Source organism: Salvia miltiorrhiza, chromosome 8 (genome assembly GCF_028751815.1).
Source record: "Salvia miltiorrhiza cultivar Shanhuang (shh) chromosome 8, IMPLAD_Smil_shh, whole genome shotgun sequence".
Lineage (NCBI taxonomy): Eukaryota > Viridiplantae > Streptophyta > Magnoliopsida > Lamiales > Lamiaceae > Salvia > Salvia miltiorrhiza.
In genome coordinates this window covers 25,339,517-25,360,401 of record NC_080394.1, presented here as the reverse complement: position 1 = coordinate 25,360,401, position 20,885 = coordinate 25,339,517, and the positions used below count along the sequence as shown (strand labels likewise).

General features: G+C 37.6%; 2 protein-coding genes across 4 annotated transcripts; one reads left to right on the top strand and one right to left on the bottom strand.

Annotated features, from left to right (window-relative positions):
* Positions 1-3,738: 3,738 nt before the first annotated feature.
* LOC130997236 (uncharacterized) lies at positions 3,739-17,578 on the top strand. Of its 2 annotated transcripts, XM_057922498.1 has the most exons (3): positions 3,788-4,339; positions 11,810-11,892; positions 16,985-17,578. In XM_057922498.1, exons 1-3 carry the CDS (start codon positions 3,913-3,915, stop codon positions 17,288-17,290), a joined length of 816 nt encoding a protein of 271 aa, XP_057778481.1. In that variant the 5' UTR covers positions 3,788-3,912; the 3' UTR covers positions 17,291-17,578. The 2 variants fall into 2 exon arrangements, with proteins under 2 accessions (XP_057778480.1, XP_057778481.1); XM_057922497.1 differs by lacking the exon at positions 11,810-11,892 and having other exon boundaries at positions 3,739-4,339.
* A 36-nt stretch (positions 17,579-17,614) lies between these two features.
* Positions 17,615-20,504, bottom strand: LOC130997235 (uncharacterized). Of its 2 annotated transcripts, XM_057922496.1 has the most exons (7): positions 20,164-20,486; positions 20,074-20,130; positions 19,181-19,616; positions 18,692-19,034; positions 18,492-18,590; positions 18,298-18,409; positions 17,615-18,022 (listed from the first exon to the last, which is right to left on the bottom strand). In XM_057922496.1, exons 1-7 carry the CDS (start codon positions 20,258-20,260, stop codon positions 17,808-17,810), a joined length of 1,359 nt encoding a protein of 452 aa, XP_057778479.1. In that variant the 5' UTR covers positions 20,261-20,486; the 3' UTR covers positions 17,615-17,807. The 2 variants fall into 2 exon arrangements, with proteins under 2 accessions (XP_057778479.1, XP_057778478.1); XM_057922495.1 differs by having other exon boundaries at positions 20,074-20,504.
* Between the last annotated feature and the right edge of the window lie 381 nt (positions 20,505-20,885).

Below are 20,885 nucleotides of genomic sequence, written 5' to 3'. Positions count from 1 at the left end.
TAGTATGTGGTCTGGTTTCTACTTTCTCTACTCACATAAAATAAGTGGATCCTACCTACTTTATACTCTTAACCATTTATTCTTAATCACCGTGCCCAACTCAAAAGTGTCAATTCTAGTGGGACGGAAGGAGTACAACTTATATAAGCACCGTATCCAAAATTTGAATCCATCAACTTTTATAAACTTAGAGGGGTGTATTCGTTAAGGATTTTAATAGATTTTTAAAATCTACAGATTTCACACAGATTCTTCATGTATTTTGGAATTCTAAACAGATTTTGAACGGATTTTAACAAGAATTTGACGTGATTTTTACGGATTTGAAATCGACCATCCCAGCGCTCGTTGGAGTTAATTGAGCGCTGAGACAGCTCCCAGCGACCGCTGGCTTTGTGCGATAAGAGTTGTATGTGGTGCTCGCAGAATTAGCTTTCATTATTTTAGGAACTAGCTATGATTTTATTGCAAGCTCGATGTTGCTTTTTCAAACAATCCACATTTTCTTCCAGGATATTGCCTTTGGGTTGGGATGCTAATTGAGGCGAGGAATGTATTTAGATTGGAAGTTTGATGCATTGTACTTGGAGTTTTTGTTACGTTCTTTGTGGTTGCATACTTGAAAATTTTCTCATTGTTGGATTGGTCCAGCGATCGCTAGGTGCCAGTGGCCGCTGGCTTCTTCGAGCCACGACCGGTGGAACCCAGCCGACATTAGAATATGAACTCTTCCGAATTCTCGTGGTCGGAGGTCGGATTTGTTCATGTGTATTTTTTAAATGAAATCAATGAAAATCAGTTCAATTTTAAAATTCATAAATTTTTAAATATCTCTAGATTTTCATAGATTTTTAAAAGTCTGAAAGGAATACCTCTGGATTTTTATAAACTTTTAAAAGTCTTGAACGAATACCTCTAGATTTTCATAGACTTTTAAAAGTCTTGAACGAATACAGTATTCGTTCAGGATTTTAATAGATTAGTCTTGAACGAATACAATATTCGTTCAGGATTTTAATAGATTTCTACTGACTTTTAAAATCTGGATGTATTCTCATTCAAGACTTTTAAAAGTCTATGAAAATCTAGAGGTATTCGTTCAAGACTTTTAAAAATCTATAAAAATCCAGAGGTATTCGTTTCACACTTTTAAAAATCTATGAAAATCTATAGGTATGTAAAAATCTATAGATTTTAAAATTGGACTGATTTTCATTGATTTCATTCAAAAAATATACATGAACAAATCCGACCTCAGATCACGAGATTTCAGAAATCTTCAAATTTCAGTGCCGGCTGGGTTCCAGCGGCCGCGGCTCAAAGAAGCCAGCGATCGCTGGCACCCAACGGTCGCTGCCATTATGGTATTATATGTTGTGAACTCTTCCACTATAATTCAAAGAATTTATGTATCTGTGATAAAAGCTACAGGAAGAAAGAAAGGCAACTTCAAAGTTGATAGTTTCAAAGTTGCATGCTATATACCTACCGCATGTGAAATTGTTTCTGGTTTTGGGGTAAGTTCACTTCTGCAAGAATTGCATAATCTGTGTAAGTACCCCTCACAGCCGTAGGATGAAGAGCGCCAACATTTCCTGCCCAACAATGAGCGAGCGTACAGAATTGCCAATAGCTGCAACTTCAATTGAAACGGACAACGGTCGCTGGAATTTATATCACTTGAGGCCAACGGTCGCTGGAAGCTGTCCCAGCGCTCAATTAAGTTCAACGAGCACTGGGATGGTAGATTTCAAGTCCGTAAAAATCACGTCAAATTCTTGTTAAAATCCCTACAAAATCTGTTCAAAATCTATTTAGAATTCCAAAATACATAAGAATCTGTGTGAAATCTGTAGATTTTTAAAATATATTAAAATCCTGAACGAATACACCCCCTAAATTTTTAAACACACCCTAAAGTACTAATCCTAAAAGTTTATATTCCTTAATCAAATATATTTTGAATCCTACTTTTCTAATTTTTTGGACTGTGACACTTTTTAGTTCGGGCCAATCAAACTGATCTTTTTTTTTTTTTTTGAAAGAAACAGACATAAATAAATCTCAGCGGGAATCCTCCATAACTACATCATTAAGCCACTCCGGCAGCTCACCCTCCCTGCACTCCAAACAACCATTGTTGCCGGCAAACTGGGCGAGCAAATGCGCCACCCTGTTAGCCGAGCGAAAAGCATGAAAAACACCAATCAACATGCACTTCCTAGCCTCCTGAATCATCTCTAAAATGTCATCAGGAAGAAAATCATGGTCGTCTTCAGGTGAAGCCATCACCCTTGCCGCGAGAAGGGAGTCGGTGTGGATTTCAATAGGAAAGATCTCGCTGTCGATGCTAGCCGTCAGACCTTGCACAACAGCCATAACTTCCGAGATCATCGCATTCGTCGACGGTCCCATGGGTTTTGCAAAAGCTTTCAGAACCTTTCCATTCTCATCCTGGATAACAATCCCGACCCCAAAAGCTCGCGCCTCCGGGTTAAACATGGAATCCATGTCGACTCTAAAGCATCCTTTCCTTGGTGGCCTCCATTTACGGTCACCCATCTTCACCCCCAAAACATTTTCCGGTTTCACCAGTGGTCGCGCAGACTGGTAAGCTTCCCAAAACGCCAAGCCTTCACTCTCCGTGGGTTGCACCAAGGTCTCAGCATCCTCGTGGCCAACCTTGCAAAAGAAAGACCACGCCTTCCAGACCAAAATGCTCCACAACTCAAATTCTTCTTCAGAGAATTCCCCCCGAACCGCCTCTCCAATCTCCCACAAGCTTGCTCCTACCATTCTCGACAAGGTGGTCCAGAACCGGGAACCTTTCCAAAGTTTGCGAGCTTCTGGGCAAAAGATCAGCCCGTGTTCAGTAGTATCCCATTGATCAAAACATCTCTCGCAGACCCCTTCCGTCGGGACATGATGAGCTCTGAGGTTGCAAGAGGTTTCAGGGTCAAAAATTTATAATCCAAAATCTAAACTTCAATATTTTAGCTAGTCTGTTAGTTAGACTAAAAAAGTATAAAAATATTTAACATGTGTAAAGTTGTATTCATGTAACAAATAAATAACCAAATCTAACCAATTACTGAAATGTTGAATTCATATACTACTTCTTATTTTTTTTTTTCGAACCAGATCGAATTTGTTTCATATCAAAATGTAGTCTTTTAATTCTTAAAATCTAACCCCTGACGTGATAAAAAAAAATGGAATGGTAAATTATACTTCCTCCGTCCCATTAGGCTGATCCTATTTCTTTTGGACACATATTAAGGAGTGTATAATTAATATAGTAAAAGTGTGTAAAGGTGTGAGTCCATATTGTTTGTAGTGTAAAATTATAACTAAATATAGAAACATGATAAGATCGGACAATTTCTTTTGAACACGGTTATTAAGGAGTGTATAATTAATTAATATAGTAAATGTGTGCAAATGTGTGAGACCATATTGTTTGTAGTGTAAAGTTATTACCAAATATAGAAACATGACAAAATCAATGAGACAAACCCAAAAGGGAAAATAGGACAAGATCAATGGGACGGAGGATGTACTATATTTATAGTTAAAATAAAATTATAAATGAAAAAAATAATTTGATTTCGATTTTTCGATTTTTTTGGAAATTTTTAGAAAATTTAATTCGGATTTTAATTCTAAAATTTCAAAATTTTCGGACAGTTTGATTCTATTTGAATTGTTATTTTAAGAAAAAATCGAGTCGGTTTCGGTGGAAGTAAAAGTTGGAACTTAAAATGCGAATGGTGACCCCTAATTTCTAAATAAGTAAATGAATGGAAAAAGGTGAAAGTAGGATTAAACATAAAGCAAGCTAACAAGGGAACATCTCTTTCTTCCATTATTGCCTTTGTGAAAGAAAGAAGGAAAAAAAGCAGAAGAGAATTAATGGGGAAGAAGACATGGGTGGAGGTGTGCCTCATCTCGGCTCGAGGCCTGCGGCGATCTTCATCTCTGTGGAAACTCCAATGGTACGCCGTTGGATGGATCCATCCCGACAACAAGTACTGCACCAAGATCGACGCCTCTGGGACATCCAACCCCCTTTGGAAAACTGGGTTTTCTACGTCGCTTGAATTCCAACCGGACTTGGCTCTTCATGTTGAAGTTTATAGCAGAGATCCCATCTTTCTTCGAGAGACTCTCTTCGGCTCTGCAACTATTCTCTTGAAAGAATTTTTCGACTCGGATTCTCCTGTTGATGAGGTCGGGAGCTTCCAGCTAAGGAAAAACAACTCCAACAAGCCTCTGGGATTTGTTGATGTCTCAATCAGGCTCTCACAAGACAGGGAGAACCCCGCTTCATCGTATTTAGGTACCAACTCTCTCTCTCTCTCTCTCTCTACCGTTTTAAATGGCTCTGCTATTATAAAGTGAGTGGATACATAGATAGAAATGCCCAGTTTTCTTCAGTAGACATGAAAAATGCCCATCTTTAAAATTTAGATGTGTTTTTGCCTAAATTATTATTCCTACCCTCATTCTATTCCCACTCTTAATATTACTAAATCCAAAATTTCTACTTTCACTATCAAATAGCTATGGACAAGTAATTTAAGGATTTTCTCTTTACTTCATTTTATACATTAATCAGCACATTGAAATTGGTATGAGAGCGAGTCTCTATTGAGAAATTATATTATATTTAATTTATTGAGTAATTAATTTTAAGTGGAAGAAGACTCCAAAGAATTTATGGATTCGGACAATTGATCTACGGGACAGTCTCAAATGGTGCGAACGATGCCTTGAAGGGCATGTTCGTTGAGGAGGAAATGGGGAAAATATTTGTGAAATTATCATGAGTATTGAGTTTATCAAACCCATATCCATGAGACTGTCGAGTTTCAGACGACAATAAGACAAATCCAAACAAGTTGTAACACCCTAAAATCTAATAATTTAAATAAGTATGTTTCTTTAAATCTTCAAGTTAACATAAAAATAATTGAACCAAAATACGACTTTGTTTTAACCGATTTAAACTCCAAATCAACAAAATAGGTTTAATTTAAGAAAATCGTCTACCAAGCCTTTAAACGACTAAATACTTCTACGTCAAGTTCACCATTCACCAATAAAGTTAAACCAACTACAAAAAAAAACCTTCATGAAACAAAAGCAAGCTTAACCTCAAAACGACTAAAAGAAATTTAACAAATTTAAAGTCTAACGTTCAAGGCGGAACCAAAAGTACGAAATCAACTTCACCACACCCATTCCGCCACGCCGCTCCAAAATCATTGACCTGAAAATATTTTAATGAAAGGGGCCGCTCCAAAATCATTGACCTGAAAATATTTTAATGAAAGGGGGTGAGTACAAAAACGTACCCAGTGATGGGAAACAACAAGAGAATATGATTTATCCAAACATGTACTCCCTCCGTCCGCCAAGATTATGACAATTTGCTTGGGCACAAGATTTAATAAAATTGATGATGATTTTGATGTAGTGGAGAAAGGGTCCCACCACTTTATGAAATGAGTGGTTGAGATTGAATTTTGAGTGGTTTTTTCGTAAATAAAGAGTGTTAGTAAAGATAAAATATTAAAGAGGATGGTGGGACCATTGCCATAAAAGAAAAGTGACATAATCTTGGCGGACGCCCGATATAGTAATTGTGGCATAATCTTGGCGGACGGAGGGAGTATTAAATTGTGGAAATCGTTACTCATTCGCAACCTGCCTCACCATCACAACACAAATAACACACCTTACCTCACCGGCAAAATAATCCAGCCACACAGGTATGGAACCATTCTCGACATTGCCACACAGGCAAATAATCCAGCCGCCCAGGCATGGAACCATTCACAACATTGCCACACAAGCAAAAAAATCCAGCCGCCCAGGTATGGAACCATTCACAACATTGCCACACAAGCAAATAATCCAGCCGCCCAAGCATGAAACCATTCACAACATTGCCAAACAGGCAAATATTATCATTGATTTTAATATCCATGAAATCAATGATAATATGCATGATAAAATCTAAGATTATAAAGCATATAATATCAATGAGAATATTATGCATGAATAGTGAATAGTAAATTTGGCCAATGAACAGTAAAACTGAGTTTGAAAATAAACGAAAGAATTGAATAAATAAACTTTGATGAACTTTGAACAAATCGACTTTACTTACAGAAACTTTGAATTTGTACAGAGAAACGATATGAGAAATACAAGAGAACAGGCTTTATAAACTGAGGGAAGGGCTTGAAGGTTTTAAGAAAATGACTTGCTCCGTCAAATTTCGTCTGTCTTCAAAATGAAATCCAGTCCTCTTAAATAGAGGAGCTCTTTTGAGATGTTTTGTCGACCTATGAATGGAGAGTAGCTGGCAATGCCTCAAAGTCTCTGATTGATCTACGGGACAGTCTCAAATGGTGCGAACGATGCCTTGAAGGGCATGTTCGTTGAGGAGGAAATGGGAAAAATATTTGTGAGATTATCATGAGTATTGAGTTTGTCAAACCCATATCCATGAGACTGTCGAGTTTTAGACGACAATAAGACAAATCCAAACAAGTATCTGTCCATCTCACGATTAATAAATACTTATAAAGGAAGGAGCAAAGCTCATTCCTACAAATGAATGATAAGATACACATATCTTACTAGGATGATGACCAAGGAGGTAGACATCATGATCCAGAAAAGTTCCCATCATGAGTTGCTTTCTTGACATTCCAAATTATTAAGCCAGACAAGCATTGGATGTCTGGATATTTCAAAATTCAGAGAACAATCGATATTTCGAAACTTTGATATTAAGGGGTTTGAAATCAAATCGATGGCAAAGCCAGACGAGCATTAGATGTCCTGACCATAGGATGAAATTTTCTCAATAAATTTTCGCCACAAACGAGGAAAGATGAAGGAATAGAGGTTATGATTAGCATGAAGAAATTGCTAATCGAATGACGAATCCATTCTCTATATACATCTCTATTGGGATGTTATACAAGGATTATAAGGCATAATACTTTATTGATTTTGGTGTAGGAATCTGCATAGCAAAGCGAAAAATCTTCACAACAGAAATTGAAGAGCAGTTACATTGGATAGTTGGAATGAATTTTCCAAATAAAATCTTACTTTTATTAAAAGGAGTAAGACAAACAAAAATTTTAATCGAAGGAGCAAGATAGAAGTCTTGGTATAAGGTCAAAACTCCACCTATCTATTTTATAATATAAGTGCAGATATATGGCTTGGAAACAATTTTATGCGGACCTTTCAACGGTTCACACAGGACAATTAAGTTAAGAGGCAAGTGTTTGCAATCAATTATGATCACAAGATCATTGTGCAAAGGTCGAGCATTCAATCGAACCATGCCAGTCAACTTTCGCAGCAAGCGTGGTGATGATGAAGGCAAACTTCGACATCCAAAAACAAATGATCAAAGAAAGTTTGGAGAAATATTGCTGAAATGCAAATATGAAAACCTAGATCTCAAGACTGACGAGATCCATATCCTTAAGATTTTCGTAATATTCTACAAAGATATTGTGAGACAAAAATCAACTCAAAATAATTTGAAAGTTCAATCCAACGAAGAACATGAGTTCGTGAGTTATAGGTCAATCCTAATAAACACTCGAGATCGGCAAGATATGAGAAGCATAATCAATGAATATCTTGATTTGCGATTGATCGAACCAGGGAACTAGACATATAGCAATCATGGATTTTTGATAAGAAATCATGGTGAGATCAAAAGAGGTAAACCTAGATTGGTTACTAATTATAAAGAAATTATTGACATTCTAGAGTTTGATGAATATTTTATCCCAAGTAGAGAACACCTTAATAACTGCTTTAGGAATGTTAAAATTTTCTCAAAGTTTGATTGCAAGTCACAGTTTTAATTACCAGATTCGCATGGATGAATGGGAGTAAGAAGTACATAGCCTTCTCAACTCCATAAGGACATTATGTCTAGAATGTCATGTCCATGAGGCTAGTTATGCACCTCAAATATTCCAAACAAAGATGTATAATATTTTAAAACATTATTCTACATTTATGTTTGTCTATATTGATGATACTCTCTCCGTCCCTGAAATAACTTCCTCTTTTTTCTTTTTGAGACGTCCCCCAAATAACTTTCTCTTTTTTTTCTTTCCATTTTTGGACAACTACCCCACCACTAATAATAATATTTATTTATTCTTATTTTTCACTTTTCACCACTCTCAATACTAATTAAACACATTTTCACAACTTTCAATAATAATTATAATACTTTTCAAATGTTTGACATGTTCATCAATTTCTCAAAGTTTGATTTTCAAATGTTTGACATGTTCATCAATAATTATAATCATTGAACCGAAATCTCAAGGAAATGATGATGTTAAGGCGTCACACCCAAAATTATCATGTTAACCTAGCACCTTCGGGTAAAATAAGAAGAGATCAATCTTAGGCTTATAATGGGCAAATCTAAGATTGATACTAATGTTATTGAAGTATCTCTTATTTGGTAGGTATAATGAGAGTATCTCTTATTTGGCAGGTATATCAAATAAGATGGGAGAAGCTCATCTCAAAGAGGGGCATTAATTCAAAATATTGTTGGGTTGATATCGCTGGAAAATCTGAGTGTGGATTACCACATGCACTAATCCACAAGAAGTTAAGGATTGATATGAATTTGGGGCATTTGCCTCACTTTATACTATGACATCAGCTATCAACGAAATTAAGGGTCTACCCAAATGGATTTAGAGAATGGTCTATGACGTGTGGTCAATGAACGAGTCCTTCAAAAGAGAGGATGTTTTCGAGTTATATTTCTTCAGTGTAGCTCCTGAACCAACAGAAAAAGGGAATTGCGAAGCCTTTCACTTCATCAAGCTTTGGAGAGAGTCAGTCCTTTATCATCGCTACTTTCACGGAGGATCAAATCTCCACAAGGCGAGCATGAGGATTGTGGGTCTGTCTCACAGAGATTGACAAAGTCAAGTCCAAGTTTGAATTCTTCCGGAACTAGAACCCGTGTTTGTTCCATTTGAACACTATGACAGGAACCACGATAAAGTTCGCGGAAAAAGCTTTCAAGGACAAGAGGTGACTGTTATGGCATAATAAGATCGCGGTGAGTAGAGAAACTCCCCGCAAATTCTGTAATATCGCTCATACTGGCCATTGGGCGGATCACGTCTGTGTAATGCCTCAACTAGAAAGAACCAAAATTTGGGAAGGGCTTCTTTCCCAAACCTGATAAAAAGAAATTTCAGTTTGATGAACACAAATGATATAGAACCCCTCGTGGAAAAACACCTCGGGCACAACCAAAAAAGTAAAGGGCCCGACAAACAATAAAGAGACATGTGACTCACAGCAAGAGAATAACAAAAAAAAATCGATATGAGTGGGTAAACTATAAGAAGATACCACTAAAAGAAGACGACAAAGTGGGTACAACTATAAGAGGACCACTATTAATAATGGTCTATTACACCAACCACCGACCCCTACCACAACATTAGCAGTTGAATAGTGGAGTGAGGGACCCGAAGACATGTGAAGGCACCAAGGTTGATAGTTTGCAGAAATGGCCGACAAAGAAAGGTGGCATCACAATCAACATAAGTTGGCCACGCAGAAGGGAATCTGAGGCCAATAATTCAAGACTAATAGAGGGAATCAAACCTCTATAAAACCAGGACATTGGGGAGGAGGAGGAGCATCCAAAAATCACATACTTCAAACACAACACCTCACTCTCCAACAAATCGTCTTTGTATTTTTTTTTCTTCAGTTTTTGTTTTTTTGTTTTTTTAATTTTATGTATGTAGTTATTACTACTTATGAGTAGCTAAACAAGTTAGTATCCTTCTAAAGGGTAATTACTTATGTATTAAATATTTTATAATTTCTCAATAAACGTTTTTTTATTTAAATTTCTGATTGAGTAAATATTTTCTTTTATTTATAAACTGAGATAATACGTTAAAGCTGAAAATTTCTAGAGAAAATTATCGCTTAACCATTTGATGAGTCTGTGTGGTTAGATCTAATACATAAAATGAGGGTGATAGACTTTGGGTGATTCACAGTTGCTGATGAAAGAGGAATGTTGTAATGATCTCTTGCGATGTGTGAGTGGACGTGTCCCGAGGAGGTGAACAATACGTAAAACGCAACTTGCCGACTCTAGAAGTAGTCCGATTAAATTTATGAAGTTGATTTATGTTAAGATTGATATTGAAGTGTTACGGAAACATGTTGGGCTTCAATACGAATAATGAATTGTATAAATGATGGATAATTAGAGAATTTCATGTTAAAGGGTAGTTTGGTTCATTGTCAATAATTTGGGCGTAGAATGCGTGTTTTTATAAGAATGGGTTATTTTCATTTATATATACTTTCCTTATATAGAAATAAAAATTATCCATTCTTATAAAAACATGCATTCTACGCCCAAATTATTGACAATGGATCAAACTACCCTTTAGCATGAAATTCTCTAATTGTTCATCATTTATATAATTCTTTGTTCGTATTAGAAATAGTTGGTAAAGACTTATTAGGCTCAACATGCTTCCATAACACTTCAATATTAATCTTAACATTAATAAATTTCATACCTTTAATCAAACTACTTCTGGAGCCGGCAAGTTGCGTTTTACGAATTGTTCACCTCATTGGGATGCATCCAACCACACACTCGCAAGAGATAGTTGCAACGCTTCTCCTTCAGCAGCAACTGTGAATCACCCACATAATCTAACACCCTCGTTTTACTGATTAGATTCAACCACACAGATAGTTAAGCGATGATTTTCTCTGAAAATTTTCAGCTTTGACGTATTATACTTAGTTGATAAATGAAAGAAAATATTTACTCAATTGAAAAATTGAACAAAATATAATATTTATTGAGAAATTATAAAATATTTAAATACATAAGTAATATCTCTCTTAGGGGGGATACTGACTTGTTTAGCTACTTATAAGGAGCTGTAACTACATACAACAAATTAAAGAAACAAGAACTGGAAATGAAAATTTACAAATATAATTTTTTGGAGAGTGAGGTTGGTCTGGGCAAAAGGAGTACGACTGTTGTGCCCATGAATGATCTCAAATCCTTGCCTCTTTTGCGGAATGCAGTCTGATTTGCCTAAGATCCTGTCCATCTGCCCTATTGCCCAAAATATGTTATCCCAAACACAAAAGACACAAAACACAAGAAAACAAGACTCGATCTAGACCTAAACGACACATAAAAAGAGCACGAAAAACGGGCTCGTCAGAGGTGTTGTGTTTGAAGTGTGTGATTTTGGGATGATTATTCTCCTCTCCAATGTCCTACTTTTATAGTGGGTTGAACCCCTCTATCAGTCTTGAATTATTGGCCTCAGATACCTTTTCGCGTGACCAACTCATGTTCATTGTGATGCCACATTTCTTGGTCGACCATTTCTGCAAACTGTCAACCATCTTTCGGTGCTTTCATATGTCTTCGGGCCCTTCACTCTATTATTTAGCTGATAATGTTGTGGTAGGGGCTAGTGGTTGAAATAATGAACCTTTATTGATAATGGTCTTCCTGTAGTTTTACCAACTTTTGTCGTCTTCTTTTTGTGGATATCTTCATGTAGTTTTTACCGACTATGTCGTTTTATTTTTTGGTGGATAATTCTCCTGCTGTGGCTCACATGACTCCCTTTTGTTTGTTGGACCTTTTACTATTTTGGTGGTGGCCGAGGTATTCGTCCACAAGGAGTTCTATCAGTCCGAAATTTCTTTTTATCAGGTTTGTGGTTCCTTCTGGTTGGGGCATTCCACACAGACGTGATCCGCCCAATGGCCAGTATGAGCCATATTACAGAAATTGCGGTGAGTTTCTCTGCTCTCCGTAATCTTATTATGCCATAATAGTAACCTCTTATCCTTGTAAGATTTTTATGCGAACTTTGTCGTGGTTCCTGTCATAGTGTTCAAAATGAATGAACCCAAGTTCAGGTTCTTGAAGAATTTAAACCTGGACTTGACTTTGTCAATCTCTGTGAGACAGACCCACAATCCCCATGCTCGCCTTGTGGAGATTTGATCCTTCGTGAGAGTGGTGATGATAAAAGACTGACTCTTTGGTGCTTTGATCCGGTTCAAAGCTTGATTGTCAGGTCTCCAAAGGTTGATAAAGTGAAAGGTTTCGCAATTCCTTTTTCTGCTGGTTCAAGAGCTACATTGAAGAAATATAACTCAAAACATCCCCTATTTTGAGGCACTCGTTCATTGACCACGCGTCATAGATCGTTTTTTGGATCCATTTGGGTAGACCCTGATCTCGTTAAACGTTAACGTAATAGTATAAACAGAGGTAAGTGCCTCAAATTCATACCAATCCTTGACTTCTTGTGGTCCACATTAGGGGATATTTTCCCGCAACATCAACTCGGCAATATCCCGGATTAATACCCCCTTGAATTGAGCTTCTCCTATCTTGTTTGGTATACTTGCCAAATATGAGATACTTTAATTACATTAGTACCAATATTAGATTTGTCCATTATAAGTCTAAGATTGATCTCTACCTCTTTTACCCTAGAGGTGCTGGTTTGATATGATGGTTCAGGGTGTGACACCTTAACATCATCTTCTCTTTGAGCTTCCAGCTCGATGGCCATAGTCTAAGGGCTTGTGCTAGGTGTACTTGAATCCTCTGTTACACGTAATCCTCCCCATACGGTAATGACTTCTAGGATCTCTGATAGTGCGAATGACCGACTCTTAGGTTGCATCATAAAGATTTATCATCTTCATCATGCATACTTGTATACTGTCGGACACATTTGTTGAATCGACAAATTGTATCATTCATGCTTGCTTAGCTTGTAGTACACACTCTTATCACTCTTGTTGTAGCTTCTCCATCTTTTCACGGAGTTGCCTCTACCTTGTTATGATGAACTCAATCTCAGTTGGCTCCATCATTTGTTATGAAATCTGCAAGAACATTATCATTAGATTTCAAAAAAACAATATCAAATACTTCCTCTGTCCCAACATAAATGATGCGTTTCTTTTCGGCATAGGATTTAAGGAGATGATGTTTAGTGTATTAAGTGTATTTTTAATTTAATGGATTAATAATTATGTATATAATTAATAATTTAAAAAAATCATTTAAAAAAAACTACCCACCCCCATCCCCATACACCCTGCAACCCCACCCCCTCAACTCGCCGACCACCACCTCCCAAACCCATTGGCCAAATTCCCAGCTACCACCCGTCTTCCTTCCCACACCGCCAACGCCTTCCTCACCCGCCTAGAACCGTCTTCCTCTTCTCACTGCCGAAGACTTGTCTTCTTCATCCCACCCCCAGAACTAGACACCGTCGCGTCACAAAGACCCGACCGTCGCTTACCTATGGCCTGCTATGCCGCCGCCGCGCTGGAGGTCAGCTACACCCTCTTAGTTCCCTTAACGCCGCCGCCCACCCCAAATCAAAGCCCTAGGGCCGCCTCCCCTCTCACCCCCAAATCGAAACCCTAGGACTGTCTTCCCAAACCCCAATTGCCTCTCTCATCGCCACTGCTTCTCACACGCAAGGAATCGACGAGCCAACCCTGAACCCTCTCTGTGCCGCAACCCTTCGTCTCACCACCAAACACCCCAATTCTCAACCACCATCACAAATCAAGGGATTTGGGGAAACTTTCGAAATCTGCAGATCTTTCAAAATTAAGAATTTTGGAGTACAAATTAGTGAGTACAAGAGAGAGGGTGGAGAACCAAAGAGAGAGACGAGGGGCGACGAGGCCGCTGCGACGGCGAGGGAGACGGCCGACGAGAAATCACCGAAATACTTCGGTGCTCCACCGAAAGCATAAGAGAGAGAGAGAGAGAGAGAGAGAGAGAGAAATGAGGCATGTTTCACTAACCGAAAATTGAGAAAATTCAGGAGATTTTTAATTATAGTAATTAGCTTCTCTTAATTGCCCTTATTATTTCTTAAAAAGGAAACACATCATTTTAGTTGGGACGACTAAAAAATGAATACGCACCATTTAAGTTGTGATGGAGGGAGTATATAATATTGACATTCAGCTTGTCACCTAAATAATCTAGCATTTTTTAGTTTAGATTCAATTTTCTTGGTTAAGAAAGTTCTAACATTCGTGTTATCAACTTTCAAAATAAATTTGTTAGCAAGTATGAATAATGACAATTTTTTAAATGCATTCCTAATTGCATAGAATTCTTTTTCGTTAATGTGTCACTGCACAACTTCATTATAAGAAAAGAGCCCACTACAATATTGACATGTCTCTTCACCATAAGGAGTGATCTTAATGAGAACTGTTGTCCACTAGGAATCACTCACATATGTACATAGGACTAAATCGTCCTTATCCTACGGTATCGAGAGTTTTGCAAATTTCTTTTAAGTTTTTCATTCCCTCTCGATCCATCTAAATGAATGGAACATCTTTCTTAGTAATGTACAAAAGATTAAATTGTATCCTGCAACATTTTTAACAAACATTCCTGCAAAATTAACAATTCTTAAAAAACTTTGATATTGTTTATTTTCTTTGAGATCTTCTGGGAAATTCTGAACATTTTCTACAATATGGTCTTGTAGAATTATCCTTGTCTCATCGATCTCAATATCTAGAAATTTCATTTTCTGAGTTCTGATGATTGCTTTCTTTTCCTTCTTTCTGACACACATGTGCAAAGATTTCCAAATGTTTGGCATGTTCATCAATATTCTTTGATGCTATTAAAATATAATCAATATAGATAAACACAAATGTAGAATAATCTTGTAAAATATTATCCACCTTTCTTTGGAATATCTCGGTGCATTAGCTAGCCCATAGGCATGATAGTCCGGACATAAGTGTCCATGTGAAGTTGAGAAGACTGTGAACTTCTTACTCCTTTCATCCATGCGAATCTGGTAACTTGCAATCAAACTTTGAGAAAACTTTAGCATTCCTAATGCAGTTAATAAGGCGTTCTCTACTTCGGATAAAATATTCATGAAACTCTAGAATGTCATTAATTCTTTTATAATTAATAACCAATCTAGGTTTACCTCTTTCGATCTCACCATGATTTCTTACCAAAAATCCACGACTGCTATGTGCCGAGTTCCATGGTTCGATCAATTGCAAATCAAAATGTTCCTTAATTATGCTTCTTATATCCTGCTAATCTGATTGTTCATTAGGATTGATCTGTATTCCACGAACTCATTCTCTTTGTTGGATTTAACCTTCAAAGTAGCTTTAAGTTGATTCTTGTCCCACCATACCAAATGATTCTCATGATAACATTGTTGGATCCTTCTTTTGGCATCGGCTATGGACATTTGCAATTCTTCCCTAATATCTTAGTGAAATATTAAGGAAACCTTAAGTATCTGGATCTGTTAAGTCTTGAGATCTGGGTTCTCATATCTGTATTTTAGCAGTATTTCTTCAAATTTACTTTGATCATTCATCTTTGGATGTCGAAGTTTGCCTTCATCATCACCACGCTTGCTGAGAAAGCTATCTAACATGGTTCGATTGAATGCTCCTTTCAATCTTTGCACAATGATCCTGTGGTCACAATTGGTTGTGAACACTAGCCTTTTGGCTTCTTTGTCCTGTGTGAACCGTTTGAAGGTCTGCAAAAAATTATTTCTAAGCAATATATCTGTACTTGTATCATGGAAATAGATATGTGAAGTTTTGACCTTATACCAAAGTGTATGTCCTGCTATCAAAATTTCGGTCTCTCTTACTTGTTTTGATAAGAATAAGATTTTCTTTGAGTGTATTTCCTCAGTTTCTCCTCTCCCAAGCCTTCAAAATATCCGACTTCAAGAAAATGTATCTTTGTAACTTATGTTGCCCTTGTTAAGATCACCAGAGAGGATTATTTGGCAAACAACTTGTTCTTCTCTTCGGTTATGGTGTTATCCCAGAACTGTTTTGCCATTCCAGCAAAAATTGCCTCAAAGACCTTGATAAACTCATTTTTATCATAGTTTATGGTCGCCACTACAATCCTCATTACAGATGCCCAAACATCAATGAGCAATTCCCAATCTTTGAAGCTTGCTTCGTCAAGATTGAGAACTAACTTGTGTGGATGAATTGGCTATAATGTAGCTCTCCTAACAAGTGTATCCTGCATGTTCGATATTTCAGCGTATTCTCCTTTATTATATCCTCATGCTCCATCTTGCATATTAGGTGGATCTCCTTGTGGTGGGATTCGAGCTTTGGCTTTGGGCTCGAAATTTCATTGTTTCATCTTTAGATCTATCATATTTAAGTTAGCTAAAGATTCGACCAACTCTTGTAGATCTTCCAATCCGATTCTATCCAGGTTATTCATGATCTTTCTCCTTAAATAATCGAATTTCCTCCTTCTGTTGCAACTTCTTAGATGTTGCATCAATCAATAGGAGATAAGTCGTCTTTGGACCATGTATTTTTTTCAAATTTTACCGGAACATGTCTACCTCCTCCAATGTCTTCTTAATGTCTGGAAATAGGGTTATGATTTCCTCTTGCTTTTCTAATATCCTGCTCATCTCTTGGAGTAGATCGTATAGCTTATTGTCATAATATTCTAACTCTATGTTGAAGGAAGAGTCTAGCTTGATAATTTTGAATACCACTAGTAATAAATTTGTATTAAACCTTTAACTAATTTTATTTGCTATAAACCAATAATGGATATATTATGTTGGTTGTTATAGATAAAAAATATAATAATAATAAATAAATAAATAAATAAATTAAATAATAAATTAAAAATCATAAATCTATTTCTGAGAAATTTAGATGAGCTCGATTAACTTCAAATAGATTCACTGAGTCCCGAAATATTTGATAATTAAAGTTTGAAATACAATCGGTGAATTCAGCTCGATTCGATTTCCTCACTCCCTAATATGTTGAATCTTACCGTATGCAGGTGTTGATGAGGGATTCAACCTTGACAATCTTGATGGCGGCATCAAAGATGTATCTTTGCAGCCTTCCAAGCATGATTTGGCTCTACCCAAATCCCAACAAACTTATCACATGCCCATTCCTCCCCACCACCCTCCGGCACCCAGTTACCAGCCACAGCCACCTCCGCCGTCTAATATGGGATACCTTTCCAATTTTCTACCTCCAAACTACTCCCACCACCCTCCGGCAGCCAGCCAGTCACGACCACCGCCACCACCACCGGCCCCGTCTAATGTGGGATACATTCCCAATTTCTCACCCATGACAAGTAGCTACGTGAACATGCCGACTGTGGCGGCAGCGCGTGGGGTGGGACCCGGCTTCGGAATGGGAGTAGGCGCGGGAGCATTGGCAGCGGGTGCAGTCATCTTTGGAGATGATTTCATGTCTGCTGCTTCACGAGATGCAACTGATATCATCTCAACTTATCCTCCTTTCTAGAATTGCTTTTCAATTAATCTTGTTGAGTTGAGCCATGTCATAAACTCATCACACTTTCCAACTTATTGGAATTTTTCTATTAAATCCTATATATGGAAACACTTTATGAATAGGCATAGCCCTACTGCAAATATGATATGATCTAACCACTACTGAAATTCGACATCTTATAAATAAGATCAATGAGTTTGCATGAGAAGTGCTATGATGTTACATCGATTATAATGACACGATTATATGAACTCCATCTAAATGTCTATAATAACAACCAAGTAAGAAGAATGCTCTTTTATAATGAACTGCATATATAGATAACTGAATGAATCTCAACCTCTACTCCTCTAAGTCGCTGCCCGTAGACGAGGCTCTTCTGCGACGCCAAAGACTCTTTCCAGGAATCTATCTACGATGGATAGAAATTCTTCAGCCTTTTCTTCTTGGGGCAAGTGGCCGCATTTCTTGATTAATTCGAAGCAAGATCCCGGTATAGCTCGTGAGAGCCTCTCGGAGTTCCAAGCGGGGACAAGCCTATCCGTGTCGCCCGTTATAATCAGAACTGTTTATCAAGTAGGTATGATGATCAAAATCATATTATGCCATCAACTGTTTATAACAAAACCTAATGCAGTTAGCATCAATTGAAGAATATCAGTTCACATGCATAATCTATTACAAGAAACTTAACCCTTAAGAAGATCTCCTATTTCATGGTTGTGGAGAATTTGTATCTCATGTAATATCAATAAGTTTTAACTTTATCCTTTTCTTTCTGAGAGAGTTAATGTTTCTGACATATGCAGATCAAGCAGGCTAAGATAGTTATCTCTAAACCTGGACACGAGATCTCGCTGAGCCTCTTTTCCTTTGATATGGACGCAGAATCTGTTAGCATCGCGACTGTGTATTCCACGAGTGCCCTGTCCCAGCCCTTGACCCTTAACGGCTGCCAATCCGAGAAGAAACAGGCTTTGCTCAACAACGAAAAGAAACATGAATTCTTCATCGAGTAGAAAATTAGTACTCACCTTTGTATAGCCTTGTAAGACATCATCAGACACCTGTTTTGAATCATACCATGCAGAGCGAACAGCTTGTGTGCCAAATTTATCGATTATCATCCTTATCTAAAGCATTATATAGGGCATAACATAAAAATTAAGACTACATAATTTCTACATTACATATAATATATGCATGTGAGTTGGAGAGTGAAAAAATTGGTTACCAAAGTTACACCAAATGCAGAGCGCAGGATTGCTGAAAGAGCTTTCTGATAGAGAGAGTTCATCATGCCTCCCATCCCTCTTATCACATACATTATTGCCTCTGTTACATATTTAGCGAGCCTCGATAACAGACTGCCAAGCCTGAAAAAGACATTGCCCTTTGCACTCGAGTCTGAGCTTTTTCCCTGATGCTGATTATCAGGTCCGTTTTGATCTTCTTTGACAGCACTCCTCTTCATGGTAAATGGTGCAAGAATTGCTGGAGCGACAAGGATTAGAGCAGCCACACGCTCGGGTGCCTCAAAATACGTGTCTAGAGCTACAAGTGCACCAGCAGAATGCCTGCCAATCCTCAAGTGTTGGTGTAAACAATAACCATTCCAAAATTTTCTTCTCATTATATGATTCTTTTATAACTGAACGATATGTCGAAAAGCAGAAAAGATGATTGTATCTATTTCAGCAAGACACACGAAAGCATAACATACCCCACGAGGATGGCCTTCTCAGCAGCCAAGAAGTCGATGAAGTACATTGTTGCCAATGCAGAGAACATCATAGAGTATGGATTCAAGGGCCTCGAATCAGGAGCCCCCCGGGAGGTCAGTCCGAAGGCCGGTCTATCAAACGCAAGAACTTTTGAACCAGTTAGCGTTGCCAAAGGCTTCATGACTCGGCTCCACGAATAGACTGAGGCCCCAAAGCCATGCAACAAAATCATAGGATAACTAACCCTTTTGCTATAGGCAGGGGAATGTGGAGTCAATCCCTCCTGCAAACTGTCATCTTGTGCATCACAAATCTTGTGGTGTATTTGCACCCCATTAAATGTACAGAAACAACTATCAGAATCAGCTAAACTAGTTGGATCCTCTATCTCATCCTCATCTATTCCAGCAATTCTTCGCCTTGGTTTTGCTCCCTCTGTGAAAAATGAGTAGTACAAGTACAACACACATAAGAAATCTTAGCCACAAAATAATCACCAAAGCATAGAAAAATACACGAATCGTTTATCCATTTGGGGGCGCTGCCTAATGGTAGGGACTTTTACTAGAATATTTTCGAGTGTAGATACAAGAATATAGCGTAAGAAACGTGGTTGGCTGGTGTTGAGAGCAACTCGACAATGGATAGGTTTCTCTCTCATCATCCAAAATCAGTCCTCAAATGGCCAACATTTTGCTACAAGTCACATAATTTGCTAACACAGCAACATTAATGACACTCTCTACCAGTTACCAATCAATCAATATAATCAACTTCATCAAGAACGGCAACATAAATTCAAACTAACCATCACTTACCCAAAAGTAAACAGATAAGAGTGAAACACACACACACACACACAATAGGGTCTGAAATTACGAAACTATATTACCGGAAAAATCACCGGTGAGTGGGGGAGCAGAAGCAGCAGCTCTAACAACAAGCTTATCCTCAGAAATGGGATTTTGGGAGGTAAAAGCGTAAGAAACATGGTGAGGAGATTGGTGCAGTGATTTTGGGTTGGGTAATTTGGGTGGGCTAGCAACAGGGAACTGCCCATGTACTCCATAAATACTCATCAACAACACAACACTAATATACACAGAGGAGAGGACTTATGAGGAGAAACAAAGATTGCAAATTGACTATTTGAGCAGAAATCCCCAACTCAGAATTGGTGCATTTCCTAGCAAATTGGGAGGTAGATAGATTGTCGAACGACTTTCATTCATGTTATTACTATGATATTTTTACTTTTTTTGTTCAGGAAATCACTATGCTATTTATTCACAACTGTAAGTGTTGTTGGGCATTGAACACAATGTTTTTTCATGTTTTTTTTTTTTTTTGAGGTGATGCATGCCATGGAGGCCCAAGTTACGTTGCATATGTGGGCTGATTTAATAGAGTCTTTTATTTTGTTTTATCTTATAATTTTCGTGGGTTATGTTAGGGTGGCTGAAATTAGGCCTTAGTTGAGTCAATTTTGAGTTTTGTACCTTGTTTTGACTAAAGATATGTTTCCTTATTAGATTAGGAGTTATTTTCCATGTTTATTCTTCTAGTTTGGTTAGGTTTTCGCATACCTTATTTGTAGTCCTTATGATGGACGAAAATTAGGGCTTATTTGCTTGGTAGTTAAGTTGTTTCCTTCTTAGATTAGGGTTAGTCTTTGCCTATATATAGGCCTTCTTATGTTGGACG

Coding starts and splice junctions, on each gene's coding strand:
- LOC130997235 (XM_057922495.1), bottom strand. CDS start 20,260: ATGAGTATTTATGGAGTACATGGGCAGTTCCCTGTTGCTAGCCCACCC. Junction 19,035..19,180: donor GAGAAGGCCATCCTCGTGGG/GTATGTTATGCT, acceptor GAGGATTGGCAG/GCATTCTGCTGGTGCACTTG. Junction 18,591..18,691: donor CTGCATTTGGTGTAACTTTG/GTAACCAATTTT, acceptor ATAATGCTTTAG/ATAAGGATGATAATCGATAA.
- LOC130997236 (XM_057922497.1), top strand. CDS start 3,913: ATGGGGAAGAAGACATGGGTGGAGGTGTGCCTCATCTCGGCTCGAGGC. Junction 4,340..16,984: donor CCCCGCTTCATCGTATTTAG/GTACCAACTCTC, acceptor TACCGTATGCAG/GTGTTGATGAGGGATTCAAC.